General features: G+C 42.8%; 1 protein-coding gene across 4 annotated transcripts in view; it reads right to left on the minus strand.

Moving 5' to 3' along the window:
• Positions 1-8,061: 8,061 nt before the first annotated feature.
• Positions 8,062-17,873, minus strand: part of m (zona pellucida domain-containing protein miniature) — a 34,398-nt gene continuing 24,586 nt past the window's right edge. The window contains exons 5-11 of one of the 4 annotated variants that reach the window (XM_028323026.1): positions 16,410-16,518; positions 15,787-16,011; positions 13,962-14,172; positions 10,693-10,977; positions 9,782-9,969; positions 9,058-9,126; positions 8,072-8,423 (exon numbers count right to left, since the gene is read on the minus strand). In XM_028323026.1, the coding sequence (XP_028178827.1) occupies positions 9,078-9,126; positions 9,782-9,969; positions 10,693-10,977; positions 13,962-14,172; positions 15,787-16,011; positions 16,410-16,518 (1,067 nt within the window). In that variant the 3' untranslated portion in view covers positions 8,072-8,423; positions 9,058-9,077. Of the gene's footprint in view, positions 9,970-10,692; positions 10,978-13,768; positions 13,891-13,961; positions 14,173-15,786; positions 16,012-16,409; positions 16,519-17,873 lie in introns of all 4 variants that reach the window. The other 3 variants (XM_028323024.1, XM_028323025.1, XM_028323023.1) reach the window with 3 other exon arrangements.

The following is a 17,873-nucleotide window of genomic DNA, read 5'->3' on the forward strand; positions in this document are numbered from 1 at the left end:
TTCTTGTTTTATCAAAGTTTATTTTACTGTTGCGTAATTTAAAATTGTTAAATCTACATTTTTTATAAATAGTTGACAGCGGATGTTTTCTGGCCATTATCATGCAGTTGCGTAGTACACTTCGATCGTGATGAGTGACGTATCGTTAAACCTGTATAAAACATTATTTGAAAAATTAAACATTATCACGAAAACAGAACACGATGTTTTATTTATTTATTTTATGTGCAAAACACTTAGTTAAAATTATTAAGTATAGATCATAGTTGAACGCCTAAAATAAACTTTCAAAGCTCAACAAAATCCATACGAATTTGTCTATGGTCCAAGCCTATAGACTGAGGGCTATCGTTTTAGCGCTCACCAGTTAGCGCCACTGTAGAGTAAGGTCCTGGCACTTGCTAGTAGCGAAGACAGTGGCGCCAACTTGTGAGCATTTGCACTCATCAAGATGGCGCCACTGTAGAGTAAGGTCCTGTCAATCGCCAGGGGAGCCAACTGTTAAGTATAAAAACGATAGCTCTCATTATGGCATGATACAACCATCCCATACAGAGGTAAAATGCCTAAGTTATGAGCAGAGATTTAGGTGTGAGCCTAAACAAAAAGATTTTTCATTTTCAGTAGACACTGAGACGTGATTCATATTTCATAAACCAAAGATGATAGGTATCAATAAATTCGAAGAATCACTCGACCGTCCAGTTTTGCCACGTCCTACTATGGCTGAAATATGATGATGATGATGACGATGATGATAAAAATGACTCACATGAAACGTGGAGAAACTGGCGAGATCTTCGATATGATGAAGGGCCCTGATCTGGGATTCTTCGGGCACCGGCGTCCAGGCGGCTGGCGGTTCAATACTCAACTTCGGTATCACAACTAATTCACTGCACTATAATTATACACTACACTGCACTATACCACTCACACAATACAATACACTCGTGGGACATCTCCAAAATCTGTATGAAACAATAGAAACTATAAATAAATTCGAGCTATGCGAGTAAGCGCGGCGCGGGAGATGTCTTCAGTGGCCAATTTTCAAGCCGAACTGAACAAATCGATTGATGTGGGGAAGAAAAGAAGGCGTTTTTTTCGTGACTACCCTCAGAAATATTAATAAAGTAACTGTTGATAACAAAAGACCGACTTAAACCGGTGACCGGCACAAATTTAAAATAGAATACAATAATAATTATTATAACATTAATTTATGTCTGTGTGAATACTGAATACTTCTAATATAGACAAAAATGTCTTATTAATTTTTCAATTCATTAAAATCAAAATTATCTTTTTTTTGCCCTACCAGCGCTTCGAGACCAACATAAAATCAGTCACCACTGTCTGCCGTATTGTAGAACATAGATAATATATCAAACCGGGATTAAAAATAAGAAACAAGACCTCGTTCAACATACATTTTATTCCATTAAACAAATTAACAGGTGTTACGCGATAACGCATCGCCACCGCATGCGTAGAAATCTTATTAATAAAAACATTGTTCACAATAAATAATAATGAACTCCCTTCAAAGAACGCATGTAAGTAGGGACACCACAACCACAGAGGAAATTAATGGAAATAAACGTAAAATACTATATAAAAATAAAATTGCACTTAGAGAAACACGTTCTCACAAAACTTTAAACTTACGATATAATAGTTTTGCTAAGATAAATGCAAGATTTTTGGGTGGCATGTCGTATTTTTTTTTACAAACGAGAGATCGACATCTTGAAATGTATTTAGTATTTATATAAACCAAACTTTAATCGAAACAGATTTATATCGATATTCGATTGAAAATTGGCCGATTATCGATCTCCCAGACAGCTTTTCTATATTTTATTACTTAACAACTAACTTTAATCTAATCATAGCTATATTTCGATACAGATACAATTATTATAATAATTAATTATATAACATTTGAGCAAAATTAGGAAGGACCCTAACGGTGTACAGTTGACAGCACATCAGTCTACATTTTCATTGTAAAATAACACTTATTTTAACTATAATAAGATGCTAGTGTATAGCAGAATGTGCTGCCATCTGTACGTAAATGCAAGATAAATGCAAGTGGTTTTAGAAATTCTATGTTAACAATGAAATAATCTGTAACGTTCATTGGTGTCTCAACTAACGTATAATACAATGAATTGTTAAATTAACTTATGACTAACATATTATACATTATGACAATAAAACAAAGTTATAGGTACAGTCAACAGCATATTAGCCCACAGTAGCGTAACTATACCATCCGAGGCCCGTGGCAAATTCTGTGCATGGGGCTCTTGCGATTAAGGCCTTGGGCCTGGGCCCCTTCAGGTCGGGGGCCCGTGGCATTTCGGGGGCCCATGGCATTTAGGGAGCCCGTGGCATTTCGCCAGCCCTGCCATCCTATAGTTACGCCACTGTTAGCCTACACAGTTTTGTTGCCAAAATAACACTTATAACGAGTGCGTAAGATGCCACTGTGTTTGGCTTGATATGCTGTCATCCGTACGAAGCAGTAGTCTTGAGATCAGAATGGTTTTAATGGATAAGCGATAAAAGCCCAACGACGGCGTCAGATTGGTCGAATCGAAATACAAGGAACGCGGGTTCGAACCCTGCCACTGATGTAAGACTGAGGTGAACCTACTCATAACACAAGCATATTATTTAGCTTACCACGAGGGGCTTGAAAGGGATTAGTATTGTTTTTTAAACGCTGTTCGATTCTACTGGTAATGCAAGAAATATAGGTTCAAACTAATGCATTATATTCTGTTGGATATTGAACCTTATAATATTTTGTAATAAAACAGTAAAAAAATCCACTCTGATCTCAAGAAACAAAAGCTAGAAACACATTAATGAAAATCATAATATTGAACAGTGTACTTACTAAACTGTTATTTTATTCATTACACTTCTAAGAGCATAACTTTTGGTATTCATTTATAAAAATATAAAAAATCCGTTATAAAAAATATATCTTCAGCCATTTAAAACATGTATGTAGTTATGAATTAAATTAAATTATTTACTATCAATAAAATTAAGTTGCTGCCAAGTCTTAAAACTAAGTTATATTACTTACGTAAACTTGTATGCCTCTCTTTTAATCTACACTCAACATCAAATAAACCGCACCTTCCGCGACGCGAACTTTAAAGATTTTCTTCTGACACAATTATGGTACCCCGACAATATTGGTGTTATTTGAAAGCCCAATAAATATCCTTAAAGAAAAATATATTTCATTTCTAAATAAATGATTAAGATATACCATAAATGTGACTTGAAAATAGACCTCACTTTGGGCTCACCTCTGGGATCAATTAGACCAATTTTTATGGGTATAAAACCAAATAAAGATCTCACGTGTCCTCTTTAACAGATGGATAACGATTAATCCCAACTTAACAGTTTTATAGTCATAAAAAATGGCTATAGCGTAACTACCTATTTTTTGAAGAAGTGACTCTGGATCCTTGTAAAGACACATTTTTGGGGTAAAAACCTTTCCTTTAATGAAATGAAGTTTAGAACTAGGCTTTCAAATGGTACCAATGTTGGTGGGAAGTGGGGATGCATACGTTTGATAAGTGCTTGTCGCGGGAGGTGCGATTCATTTGATGCCGAGTGTATGATTCCTTACTCAGAACATCTGAAACATCATTACATCTCTCAGAGAATACATTTTTATTTCAGATCTAAATAAGGCAGATTACACACCGAAGCCACATTACCTACAGCTATAAAATATAAACTGACAATGTTTTTAAACAAAATGACAGTTGGTAAAGTGCTTGGATGTGTAAAGTGCCTGAGATTAAAGAAAGATGCACAAGCGAGACTAAAAATTAAAAATATTATACAAAATCGTGGACGGATTAAAATTAGTCACATATTTTTAAGCACCATTCGACATTTATGTCTCGCTATTTAGTTATTTTGCTAGCATTTTATTCAATAAAACTTTTTTTGGGTTATTGCTTTATTTAAAAAGTGAATAAATAAATTCTTCTTCATTAATTTATGTAATTAGTACAATGATTCTTAAGGTGATAGAAATAAAGTCCACATTGAGCAAGCCATCAACTCGCTAAGGTGAGAATTACCTACACTTACCCTAATGGCATGACTCGACGTTTATACTTAAAGCTAGGTCCTAACAGTGAACGAAAAAAACATAGATGACAAAATATGTATATCGGTAGCTTACTACCAACTGCCAAAAAGAGACAAATTCTCTATATTTTATTAAACTGAAGGCCACAATAAACGTGAATGTTTTTCAATAATGAAAAATTTCTTTACAGATATGCTTGTGATTCAACAAAGTTGCATACATTTACTGTCTTTTCAGCAACACGTCTCAGCAAGTGATGTTGATATTTACGAACGGTAAAATAAACACATTTGTCCTGAATATTCTTGCCCCCTTCTTATTTCTATATTAGGATGTGAAAATGTAATTTCCATTTAGGAAGCTACTTCTACGTTTTTCTCGTTCACCAGGTTTTAAGGAATGATTTTAGTAATATAAAAATAAAGGAGTCTGTACAATACTTATACATAATGTATAAATAGTTATAATATTCACAACAGTGATTTCAAAGTTTTTGGACTTAGTCCGTTGCACAAAGTAGCACCATCGGTTTAACTGGGTAGTTAAATAATATTTTAGTAAATGCGTTACTCTGTATAAACGTAATTGTAAAATGGAGCTATTTTATTGCAACATACATGTTAATTATTAACATCCTAAGGATTTTCTCTATTAAATTAAATTATAAGTCTAACAATAAAATATTACATTAATTAAATAGTTCCAAAATAGGGCAATCTAGGCAATAACAGTGATTTTGACAAATAATAAAATCTTCATCAAGAAATACATACAGCAGAAAGATAAATAAATATCGTTGGTTATTCACTCTTACTAACTGAGATAGACATAGATTACAGTATTCCAAGAGTCATGGTAGTCTTTTAGACGAAAAGAGGAAAAAAATATTTGAATATCATCTAGAATTCTTTTTCTGATTCTTGCACTACAGGTTACTACCACAAACTACCGTCTGCAGTGCAAGAATGTGGATCAAGTATTTGAATGGAGTATTAAAAGCTATTTATTCACCAAAATCGCATTTATCGCAACTCTTGTGAAATTTTGCACAGAAGTCACGTTTTTAAACAGTCTTAGATAAAATACCATCGATCGAGGTACGTGCACAAGATCTAGGTTTTTAAATACACATTCTATACACACTCACTGTGTACATACAACAGCATATTACAGCACATCGATCAATTCATATTGTCTTATTAACCGCTTGAGTCCCAGACGGCATTCATTAATGTCATAACAATTGATTATCTATTGTGTCTTGATTCGCGGGCCTTGAAGGATTAATAGTCCTGAAGGAAAGAGGATGATGAGTATGGGGTATGCCGCAGGCTCACCTAGTAGCCTCAAAGACATCCAGACGGCTAGCGATCGAGCTAGCGGGCGCGAATACGGGACTATTCCCACCTCTCGTTCCCATCGCTGCAATTTCTGTATAGCCAGGATCTACAGCTTGACTGCCAATAAAAACCCAACCAGTGAAGGTCAAGTTTGCCCATGGGAAAGTTAAACTGTCATTGGTCCCGCAACGAAATTAATCAGAAGTACATAGGAAGAGTTCGAAGTCAAGGTTCGACTTCCCGATAGCGCGCAGGCGAGGTGTGAGGGCAGCCGATGGAGAACTGTGCCGCTAATTGGTATTGTTTTAACGCAATGAGTGCCACACGCTTGTGATTGTGAGCTCACGTAGCTGACTAAAATTTTACACGGAATACTAATATTGTGACGCCACGTTACTAATTCATATTTGAAATGTTCCAAAAGTAATTTTTATATTGGCAAAAAAAAATTATTGTGCCATCCAGGCCGCTAAATGAATGGGCAGCGGGCGCGGGGGAAGCGCAGACGAGGCGCGAGCGTAGCCGCTGTAGCACTGTACCACTTATTGTATTGTTTTAACGCAATGACCTCACGCTAACTACATTAGATTGCAATGTTTGACGTCACGTCGCTGATTTGATATTAGAAATGTCACAATAATAAATCTTAAAGGTAATTTTAAATTTTCAAAAATATTTTAGTGTTTGCGTGACCTCGATCGATCCAATCTTCTTCAGCCATCCCTAGAGTGATGAGGGTGTGGCGCCGGCTCCCCTAGTAGCCTCAAAGCCATCCAGGCCGCTAATGAATGGGCGGCGGGTGCTGGTGGAGCGGGTGGCGCACAAGCGAGGCGCGAGCGCAGCCGCTGTAGCACTGCACCGCTTATTGTATTGTTTTAACGCAATTAGCACACGCTTATTTGTAGCTGACTTATGTTACACGGAATAGTAATATTATGACGTCACGTTACTAATTTGACATGTCCTAAGGTAATTTTCAAATTCGCAATAGATCTAATTTTATTTAAATGTGTCCGTGACCTCGATCAATAAATATTGTCTCAGCCATCCCTTGAGTGATGAGGGTGTGGCGCCGGCTCTCCTAGTAGCCTCAGAGCCATCCAGGCGGCTAATGAATGGGCGGCGGGTGCTGGTGGAGCGGGTGGCGCGCAAGCGAGGCGCGAGCGCAGCCGCTGTAGCACTGCACTGCTTATTGTATTGTTTTAACGCAATGACCTCACGCTAACTACATGAGATTGCAATTTTTGACGTCACGTCGCTGATTTGATATTAGAAATGTCACAATGATAATGTTGAGGGTAATTTTCAAATTTTCAAAAAATATTTTAGTGTGTGCGTGACCTCGATCGATCCAATCTTCTTCAGCCAAATCTAGAGTGATGAGGGTGTGGCGCCGGCTCCCCTAGTAGCCTCAAAGCCATCCAGGCCGCTAATGAATGGGCGGCGGGTGCTGGTGGAGCGGGTGGCGCACAAGCGAGGCGCGAGCGCAGCCGCTGTAGCACTACATTGCTTATTGTATTGTTTTAACGCAATGACCTCACGCTAACTACATTAGATTGCAATTTTTGAGGTCACGTCACTGATTTGATATTAGAAATGTCACAATAATAAATCTTAAAGGTAATTTTCAAAAAATATTTTAGTGTGTGCGTGACCTCGACCGATCCACTCTTCTACAGCCATCCCTAGAGTGATGAGGGTGTGGCGCCGGCTCCCCTAGTAGCCTCAAAGCCATCCAGGCCGCTAATCAATGGGCATCGGGTGCGGGTGGAGCACAAGCGAGACGCGAGAGCAGCCGCTGTAGCACTGAACTACTAATTGTATTGTTTTAACGCAATGACCTCACGCTAACTACATTAGATTGCAAATTTTGACGGCACGTCACTGATTTTATATTAGAAATGTCACAATGATAATGTTGAGGGTAATTTTCAAATTGGAAAAAAGTTTTTTAATGCGTGACCTCGACCGATCCAATCCTCTTCAGCCATCCCTAGAATGATGAGGGTGTGGCGCCGGCTCTCCTAATAACCTCAAAGCCATCCAGGCGGCTAATGAATGGGCGGCGGGTACTGGTGGAGCGGGTGGCGCACAAGCGAGGCGCGAGCGCAGCCGCTGCAGTAGCACGGCGTTGCTTATTGTATTGTTTTAACGCAATTAGCACACGCTTATTTGTAGTTGACTTATATTACACGGAATAGTAATATTGTGACGTCACGTTACTAATTTGACATGTCCTAACGTAATTTTCAAATTCGCAAAAAAAAGATCTAATTTCATTTCAATGTGTGCGTGACCCCGATCAATAAATATTGTCTCAGCCATCCCTAGAATGATGAGGGTGTGGCGCCGGCTCCCCTAGTAACCTCAAAGCCATCCAGGCCGCTAATGAATGGGCGGCGGGTGCTGGTGGAGCGGGTGGCGCACAAGCGAGGCGCGAGCGCAGCCACTGTAGCTTTGCGCCGCTTATTGTATTGTTTTAACGCAATGACCTCACGCTAACTACATTAGATTGCAATTTTTAACGTCACGTCGCTGATTTGATATTAGAAATGTCACAATGATAATGTTGAGGGTAATTTTCAAATTTTTAAAAAATATTTTAGTGTATGCGTGACCTCGACCGATCCACTCTTCTTCAGCCATCCTTAGAGTGATGAGGGTGTGGCGCCGGCTCCCCTAGTAACCTCAAAGCCATCCAGGCCGCTAATGAATGGGCAGCGGGTGCTGGTGGAGCGGGTGGAGCACAAGCGAGGCGCGAGCGTAGCCGCTGTAGCACTGCACTGCTTATTGTATTATTTTAACGCAATGACCTCACGCTAACTACATTAGATTGCAATTTTGAGGACACGTCACCGATTTGATATTAGAAATGTCACAATAATAAATCTTAAAGGTAATTTTCAAATTTTCAAAAAATATTTTAGTGTGTGCGTGACCTCGATCGAACCAATCCTCTTCAGCCATCCCTTGAGTGATGAGGATGTGGCGCCGGCTCCCCTAATAACCTCAGAGCCATCCAGGCGGCTAATGAATGGGCGGCGGGTGCTGGTGGAGCGGGTGCAGCACAAGTGAGGCGCGAGCGCAGCCGCTGTAGCACGGCGTTGCTTATTGTATTGTTTTAACGCAATGACCTCACGCTAACTACATTAGATTGCAATTTTTGACGTCACGTCACTGATTTGACATTAGAAATGTTACAATAATAATCCAGAGGGTCATTTTCAAATTGGAAAAAAGTTTTTTTATGCGTGACCTCGATCGATCTTCTCTTTCTCAACCATCCCTAGAGTGATGAGGGTGTGGCGCCGGCTCCCCTAGTAGCCTCAAAGCCATCCAGGCCGCTAATGAATGGGCAGCGGGTGCTGGTGGAGCGGGTGGCGCACAAGCGAGGCGCGAGCGTAGCCGCTGTAGCACTGCACTGCTTATTGTATTATTTTAACGCAATGACCTCACGCTAACTACATTAGATTGCAATTTTTGAGGTCACGTCGCTGATTTGATATTAGAAATGTCACAATGATAATGTTGAGGGTAATTTTCAAATTGGAAAAAAGTTTTTTAATGCGTGACCTCGACCGATCCAATCCTCTTCAGCCATCCCTAGAATGATGAGGGTGTGGCGCCGGCTCCCCTAGTAACCTCAAAGCCATCCAGGCGGCTAATGAATGGGCGGCGGGTGCTGGTGGAGCGGGTGGCGCACAAGCGAGGCGCGAGCGCAGCCGCTGCAGTAGCACGGCGTTGCTTATTTGTATTGTTTTAACGCAATTAGCACACGCTTATTTGTAGCTGACTTATATTACACGGAATAGTAATATTGTGACGTCACGTTACTAATTTGACATGTCCTAAGGTAATTTTTAAATTCGCAAAAAAGGATCTAATTTCATTTCAATGTGTGCGTGACGACCTCAATCAATAAATATTGTCTCAACCATCCCTAGAATGATGAGGGTGTGGCGCCGGCTCTCCTAGTAGCCTCAAAGCCATCCAGGCCGCTAATGAATGGGCGGCTGGTGCTGGTGGAGCGGGTGGCGCACAAGCGAGGCGCGAGCGTAGCCGCTGTAGCACTGAACCACTAATTGTATTGTTTTAACGCAATGACCTTACGCTAACTACATGAAATTGCAATTTTTGACGGCACGTCACTGATTTGATATTAGAAATGTCACAATGATAATGTTGAGGGTAATTTTCAAATTGGAAAAAAGTTTTTTTATGCGTGACCTCGACCGATCTCCTCTTTCTTCAGCCATCCCTAGAATGATGAGGGTGTGGCGCCGGCTCTCCTAGTAGCCTCAGAGCCATCCAGGCCGCTAATGAATGGGCAGCGGGTGCTGGTGGAGCGGGTGGAGCACAAGCGAGGCGCGAGCGCAGCCGCTGCAGTAAGACCGCGGCCGCTAGCGCCGCTCCCGCTGCCGCGCCGGCGGCGGAGGCGAATAGCGCGCCGAAACTGACGGCGCCCATGCAGATGCCGTATACCACCTAGAATGACAAGAATTACAACTATGTAAGAATTATTTGTGAAAACTCTTTTGGCAAATGTGAAGTTTAATTGGTAACTCTGTGTGTTAGAGAACGCTGTTTGTTTTCCTAACAATAAAATAAAATTAAATAAAATAAAAATTTTAATATTGGCAACGGGGAAACGCAGTAAGTTTTGAGTTAAGTAAATCAATGTCAAACGAGACTTTGTTGGTTTCGAATTAACTAATTTGTTAGTAAATCGAATTGGAATACAAGTGAGTTTATAAATTCTTAATACGATAACAGCGACTTATTACACAAGCAACAGTTAGTCCATGCGAGACTCTTTTATACCATTCATTTCGAGAGAGATCGCTTCAGTCGCTTATGTTTGTCTCTCTCGCTCATAGCTGTATGAGCGAGAGAGACAAACATAAGCGATTTAAGCAAGCTCACTTGAAAGAAAGAAACCTTATTATACTCTTGACGAATACCAATTTTTCCGAAAACTAAAAAAAAACTGTCAGCAATTTATACAAGTGACACTATTAAATCGAATCGAATCGAAAATCGAATCCGTTCACGAAGCGATGTAACTCCATACAAAAAACGGCCTTTGGACCGTCTTTCGATATTACAACTATCACGTTTTGCCACTTGACTTAAAAAACAAAAATCACTAAGTTGTTATCTATCATGCGTTTATATCTACACTACCACTCGAATAACTACAATACTCACTTCTTCCCGAATCCGTCCGCTAAACACCGTCACCGGTTCCCTCGACGGCCCAAACGCCAGATCCGCCTCCGACACGACTTCATATATCCCGGACACGCCCACATCTGCTGACCTGCCCTCCCTGACCGTTCGTCTCTTTCTCAAAGACCTGGGACCGGCTACAGCTGGGCCTGGGGGTTTGGCCGGGACTACTGTGTCACCGGTGGGAACGATTTTAACGTCGGAACCGAGGTTGCGGGGACCGTGCGGGAAACGCTCGCGGTCGGTGAGATCTGATGGGCGGTCCTGGAAAGAGATAAAAGGTTTGTGAGACACAGTCAAATTCTTTTGGATTGAACCAAGACGATCATGATTATTATTAAATGGTAAGTTATTCGAAGCTATGCATTGCATTGTAGACGATACCTTCAAGAACAGCATTCAGCTTCTCGCTTACTTCGAGACTAAGATTCTCTAATACTAAGTGACTTACGGTGACAGACCTGGCCAGAGCTTCAACTAACTCCTGAACAGCGGACATATGGTCGCTCTCCCGCTCTATGATGGGCGCCGGCGCCATTTGGCACCGCGTCACCTGACACTTCGCCTTCTAGACATTTTACTTCTAGACTAAGATGTTTCATACTAAGTGACTTACAGTGAAGGGCCAGGCCAGAGCTTCAACTCATGACATGTCTCCGGCTCAATGACGGGCGCCGGTGCCATTTGGCACCATATCTCCTGACACCTCGCCTTGTAGCAGACCATTTACTTCAAGACTAAGATACTTTATACTAAGTCACTCATAGTGAAAGGCCTGGCCAGAGCTTCGACCAGCTCCTGGACGGCAGACATGTGGTCACTCTCCGGCTCTATGACCGGCGCCGGCGCCCTTTGAGGAAGCGGCGCGGGCGCCGGTATCGCATCTCCTGACACTTCACCTTCTAGACCCTATACTTCTAGACTAAAACACTTTATAATGACTTACAGTGAAAGGCCTGGCCAGAGCTTCGACCAGCTCCTGCACAGCGAACATGTGGTCGCTCTCCGGCTCTATGACCGGTGCCGACACTCTTTCCGCGTCTCCTGACTCTTCACATTCTAGCAGACCCTATACTTCTACACTAAAATGCTATAAAGTAAGGGACTTACAGTGAAAGGCCTGGCCAGAGCTTCGACCAGCTCCTGCACGGCGGACATGTGGTTGCTCTATGGCTCTTTGACCGACGCTGACACTTTTTCCGCGTCTCCTGACAATTCGCCTTCTAGAACCTATACTTCTAGACTAAGACGTTATAATACGACGTGACTCACAGTGAAAGGCCTGGCCAGAGCTTCGACCAGCTCCTGCACAGCAGACATGTGGTCGCTCTCCGGCTTTAACACCGGCGCCGGCGCCCTTTGACACCGCATCTCCTGAAACTTCGCCTTGTAGACCCTATACTTCTAGACTAAGACACTATAATAAAAGTAACTCACAGTAAAAGGCCTGGCCAGAGCTTCAACCAGCTCCTGCACAGCGGACATATGATCACTCTCCGGCTCAATGATCGGCGCCGGTGCCCTTTGTCGAAGCGGCGCTGGCGCCGGTATCGCATCTCCTGACACTTGGTCTTCTAGCTAGACCTTATGCTTCTAGACTAAGATATTATAGTGACTTACAGTGAAAGGCCTGGCCAGAGCTTCTACAGGCTCCTGCACAGCGGACATGTGGTCGCTCTCCGGCTCTATGACCGGCGCCAGCGCCCTTTGACACCGCGTCTCCTGACACTTCGCTTCCTAGACCCTATACTTCTAGACTAAGACGTTATAATACGAAGTGATTCACAGTGAAAGGCCTGGCCAGAGCCTCTACCAGCTCTTGCACGGCGGACATGTGGTTGCTCTCCGGCTTTATGACCGGTTCCGGCGCCCTTTGTCGAAGCGGCGCTGGCGCCGGTTTCGCATCTCCTGACACTTGGTCTTCTAGCTAGACCTTATGCTTCTAGACTAAGATACTATAGTGACTTACAGTGAAAGGCCTGGCCAGAGCTTCAACCAGCTCCTGCACAGCAGACATGTGGTCGCTCTCCGGCTCTATGACCGGCGCCGGTGCCCTTTGATACCGCGTTTCCTAACACTTCGCCTTCTAGCAGACCCTATACTTCTAAACTAAGATACTATAGTGACTTACAGTGAAAGGCCTGGCCAGAGCTTCGACCAGCTCCTGTACAGCGCACATATGGTCGCTCTCCGGCTCTATGATCGGCGCCAGCGCCCTTTGACACCGCGTCTCCTGACACTTCGCTTCCTAGACCCTATATTTCTACACTTAAATGGTATAAACCAAGGGACTTACAGTGAAAGGTCTGGCCAGAGCTTCCACCAGCTCCTGCACAGCGGACATATGATCACTCTCCGGCTCAATGACCGGCGCCGGTGCCCTTTGTGGAAGCGACGCGGGCGCCGGCACCGCGTCTCCTGACACTTCACCTTCTAGACCCTATACTTCTAGACTAAAACACTTTATAATGACTTACAGTGAAAGGCCTGGCCAGAGCCTCTACAAGCTCCTGCACAGCAGACATGTGGTCGCTCTCCGGCTCTATGACCGGCGTCGGCGCCCTTTGAGGAAGCGGCGCTGGCGTCGGCACCGCGTCTCCTGACTCTTCGTCTTCTAGACCCTATACTTCTACACTAAGACACTATAATAAAAGTAACTCACTGTAAAAGGCCTGTGCTATAAAGCAAGTGACTCACAGTGAAAGGCCTGGCCAGAGCTTCAACCAGCTCCTGCACAGCGGACATGTGGTCGCTCTCCGGCTCTATGACCGGCGCCGGCGCCCTTTGACACCGCGTCTCCTGACACTTCGCTTCCTAGACCCTATATTTCTACACTTAAATGGTATAAACCAAGGGACTTACAGTGAAAGGCCTGGCCAGAGCTTCGACCAGCTCCTGCACGGCGGACATGTGGTCGCTCTCCGGCTCAATGACCGGCGCCGGCGCCCTTTGTGGAAGCGGCGCGGGCGCCGGCACCGCGTCTCCTGACACTTCGTCTTCTAGACCCTATACTTCTAAACCATATGCTTCTAGACTAAGATACTTAGTGACTTACAGTGAAAGGCCTGGCCAGAGCCTCTACCAGCTCCTGCACAGCGGACATATGATCACTCTCCGGCTCAATGACCGGCGCCGGTGCCCTTTGTGGAAGCGGCGCGGGCGCCGGCACCGCGTCTCCTGACACTTCGTCTTCTAGACCCTATACTTCTAAACCATATGCTTCTAGACTAAGATACTTAGTGACTTACAGTGAAAGGCCTGGCCAGAGCCTCTACCAGCTCCTGCACAGCGGACATATGATCACTCTCCGGCTCAATGACCGGCGCCGGTGCCCTTTGTGGAAGCGGCGCGGGCGCCGGCACCGCGTCTCCCGACACTTCGTCGCCGAACGCCTCTTCTAATGGCAGTCGTTGAGGCTCTTCTGCGAAGTTGAAGTCGGCGTCTTCGGCTGACGAGTCGCTGAAATAGTGAAATACAGATTGATAAATACCTATGTATGTTGATAACAAAAGGCTGCACTCACTTATTTGGTGCTAGTACCACAGAATAATAATAAGTACTACGTACAGAAGTTTTACTTCGCGAAGGTATTTAAAAAAATGTATGCTCAATGTCATTAACAATATGGTGTAATTTAGCCTGTCTCAAGAGTCAAGCACCATTTTGTTGACAAACGTCAGTGATCGGCACTGCGCCGAAGCTATAGGGCTGACTTCGGTAAAATGATGTGACGTGAGGTGCCAAACTGCGGAAAATGGCGGAGGAAATACATGATTTAGCATGAATTATCATGAATAATATTAACTACTTATTTACCTCTCAATCTCTTGAGGCAACTTAAAAAAGTACATTCTGTATTTTTATTATTATTTAGGCAGTTAAATACTGCACAGTATTTAGTACACCATTTTGTTTGTTTTCTTCCATCATATTACACAAGAATACGCGTGCGTGAGTCAATGTTCGCTCGTATGTGAGGCCTTGTCGAATAGTATCCTGTAGGTGGGCCATCGTGCGTGTTTTGTTTTCGATGTAAACTCGCGGAGATGAACAGGCCTGCTAGTACTTAATTTCTGTCATAAAGGATTTGATTTTAATATTATGAGTTCTTATCATTCGGTATAGCTAAGGTTAGTAATACCTACTAAAGTCTCGATAAGTCATAATAATATGTTAAATGCATGAGAGAGAGTCACCAATTATTTGCAGTGCAAATAATAATAATAATTCCTCCTCAGTTTATACTTTTTACCTAGAATCATAAATGTCGGTAACTGGCAGTGTCTTAAGGTTATAGTATTCCACGCCACCCATTTACTGATAACAACCTTGGTCCTGTCAAAAAAGTATCCAAATTCGTCCACTTACCTACTTGATCTCTTTGTGGTCTTAATGCAACTCCTGTAATTTGGCAGTGGTCCAAGCAGACGTGACTGCAGTTCCACTTTGCATTTGATGTCCCTATCATTTAATAACCGCCTTTGTCCCTGTTCATATTCGTCTACTTACTTGATCTCATTGTGGTCCTGATGCGTCCTATCATCTTTCCTGTCCAGCGCACCATGCCTGTAGTTGGCAACTCCTGCAAGCTAGCAGTGGTCCATGCAACCGTGTCTGCAGATCTCCACTTTGCATCTGATGTCCCTATCAATCTATAACAGCCTTTGTTCCTGTTCAAATAAGTAAATAAGTTGCGCATTCACTCACTTGATCTCATTGTGGTCTTGATGCGTCCTGTCATCTTTCCTGTCCAGCGCCCCGTGTCTTTGGTTGGCAACTCCTGCCAGCTGGCAATGGTCCAGGCAACCGTGTCTGCAGATATCCACTTTGCAGCTGATGTCCCTATCAAAATAACATTCATATTCGTCCACTTACTTGATTTCATTGTGGTCTTGATGCGTCCTGTCATCTTTCCTGTCCAGCGCCCCGTGTCTTTGGTTGGCAACTCCTGCCAGCTGACAATGGTCCAAGCAGCCGTGTCTGCATATTTCCACTTTGCATCTGATGTCCCTATCAATCGATAACAGCCTTTGTTCCTGTTCAAATAAGTAAATAAGTTGCGCATTCACTCACTTGATCTCATTGTGGTCTTGATGCGTCCTGTCATCTTTCCTGTCCAGCGCCCCATGCCTTTGGTTGGCAACTCCTGCCAGCTGGCAATGGTCCAAGCAGCCGTGTCTGCATATTTCCACTTTGCATCTGATGTGCACACTAAGAGCGTCGGGAAACTTGAACGCGTGGAAGAAGGCGTAAGTGATGACGGTGGCTCGCTCGTCCGCTGCTTTCGCTTTGAGGAACCTGGAATCACGTGGAAAAAGCAATTAGAATTATACGTGATATAAAAAAAAGTATGCAACTGCATATTAGGAGTTGTTCTCTTCCATGTAGAGGGTGGACCAAAAATGTTTGCAAATAGCAACACTTGATTTCTCGACAGCGGTTCAAGGTAGGGACGCGTTCGTGATGGGAAACTGCAAAAATTCATGAATTTTTAGTCCTATGGAGCGCTTCACGGGACAACAGCGAGCTTTTTGTGTTTTTTTACCTAAGCAATGATTAATTCCTCTAGAACTGTACAACGCCTGTTTAGAACTGGCGGATTACACCGCGTAAGCAAGCTCCATTATAGAAGGTGACTTTTTCACAATTTCTTTTACGTATTTTACATTATATTTAGTTTAGTTACTAGGGTTTACCTTGATATCATCTTAGGTCGAAGAACGCAGCCATACTCGTCCGATAACTGTATGAGGTGGCCGGAGCCATCGGAGGCTGCACACGACTTCACCCGCATATCGAACTCTCCTGTGAACAAAAGAGCGATGCGAAATTAAGCAACTATCATCTAAACAATAGGGAACAAACAAGGTCTACAGTCTTCATATAAGAGAGTACTCTTGGTTTATGCTAGTGTTTTTATTTTTCATTATTTTGTTTTTGCACTTTCCAAACTCCAGAATAGTCACATTTACTTTTATTATTTGCCCACAAAGGAATAGACTGACATTATTCAACATTTTTATTAAAACTACAAAGGCCTTGGATCGGGACACAAGTAGGTATTCTTGGGTAAATAAAACAAAGATTTTCTTTCTGAATGGACCAGATAAGCCATTATTACTCGTCGCACCATCAGGCTTCAAGTTTAGTTTCCACGTAAAGAACCGCGTCATATTTATGACAGTAGGAAAAAATTAAACTAGCCCATTAACGAGCTTAATTAGTTGTGGATAACGGATAAACATACTCTAACTAATGCATTTACTCCTGATTGCAACTGACAGACAAAAACAATAGCTTGTTAAATGCAGTGTTAACAGCTCAGCAACCAATCAGCACCAAATGAGATGTTAACAATGGTTTACAATACATTATATTTTTTGTTGCACGACTGAACAACTGTGGGTAAAGGTTCATGACTTATTTAAAGGAAAGCTGGTTTCCGCCAGCGGCTTCGCCCGCGTGGAATTTTGTCTGTCACAGAAAAACCTTATCGCGCGCGTCTCTGTTTCAAAAACCGGGATAAAAACTAAAAGTTTAATTAAAACTAAATCCTATATCCTTTCCCGGGACTCAAACTATCTCTATGCCAAATTTCATCAAAATCGGTTCAAGGGATTAGTCGTGAAAGCGTGACAGACAGACAGAGTTACTTTCGCATTTATAATATTAGTATAGATGGCTCTAGAGCTGACGTATGAGAGCGACATGGTTTTTAAGACGTTAAACGTCATCACGTCACGTTTCTTTCAGATTGGTATGCTCTGTCACGTCATAATGTGTCAATGTCACCCCTCCCGTAAACGCTAGACCAGTGGTTCCCAAACTTATTTAGTCTACTGCCCACTTTGAGAATAAATTATTTTTTAGCGCCCCCTATTTTTGTAGTCAAGAGTCGAGCTCAGTCGATGTCTAAGAGTCCTCCTAGAAGATGACGCCTCCCAAGCCTCTACACGTCCCGATTTTTTTTCTGGGTCTCTTACCGCCCCCCTTTAAGCCTGCAGCGCCCACAAGGGGGCGTTATCGCCCATTTTGGAAAAGACTGCGCTAGACCGTAGTACGCTTATTGCAAAGAAAAAACATTACAAGTTGCAAATAAATAATTTAGAGGTGCAATTAGACAGACAGTCTTATCTTTGGTAGCGATCAATTTCTCGACA

The sequence above is a fragment of the Ostrinia furnacalis genome, unplaced genomic scaffold (genome assembly GCF_004193835.3).
Source record: "Ostrinia furnacalis isolate ACB-3 unplaced genomic scaffold, ASM419383v2 OfSCF0587, whole genome shotgun sequence".
In the NCBI taxonomy this organism is placed as follows: Eukaryota; Metazoa; Arthropoda; class Insecta; order Lepidoptera; family Crambidae; genus Ostrinia; species Ostrinia furnacalis.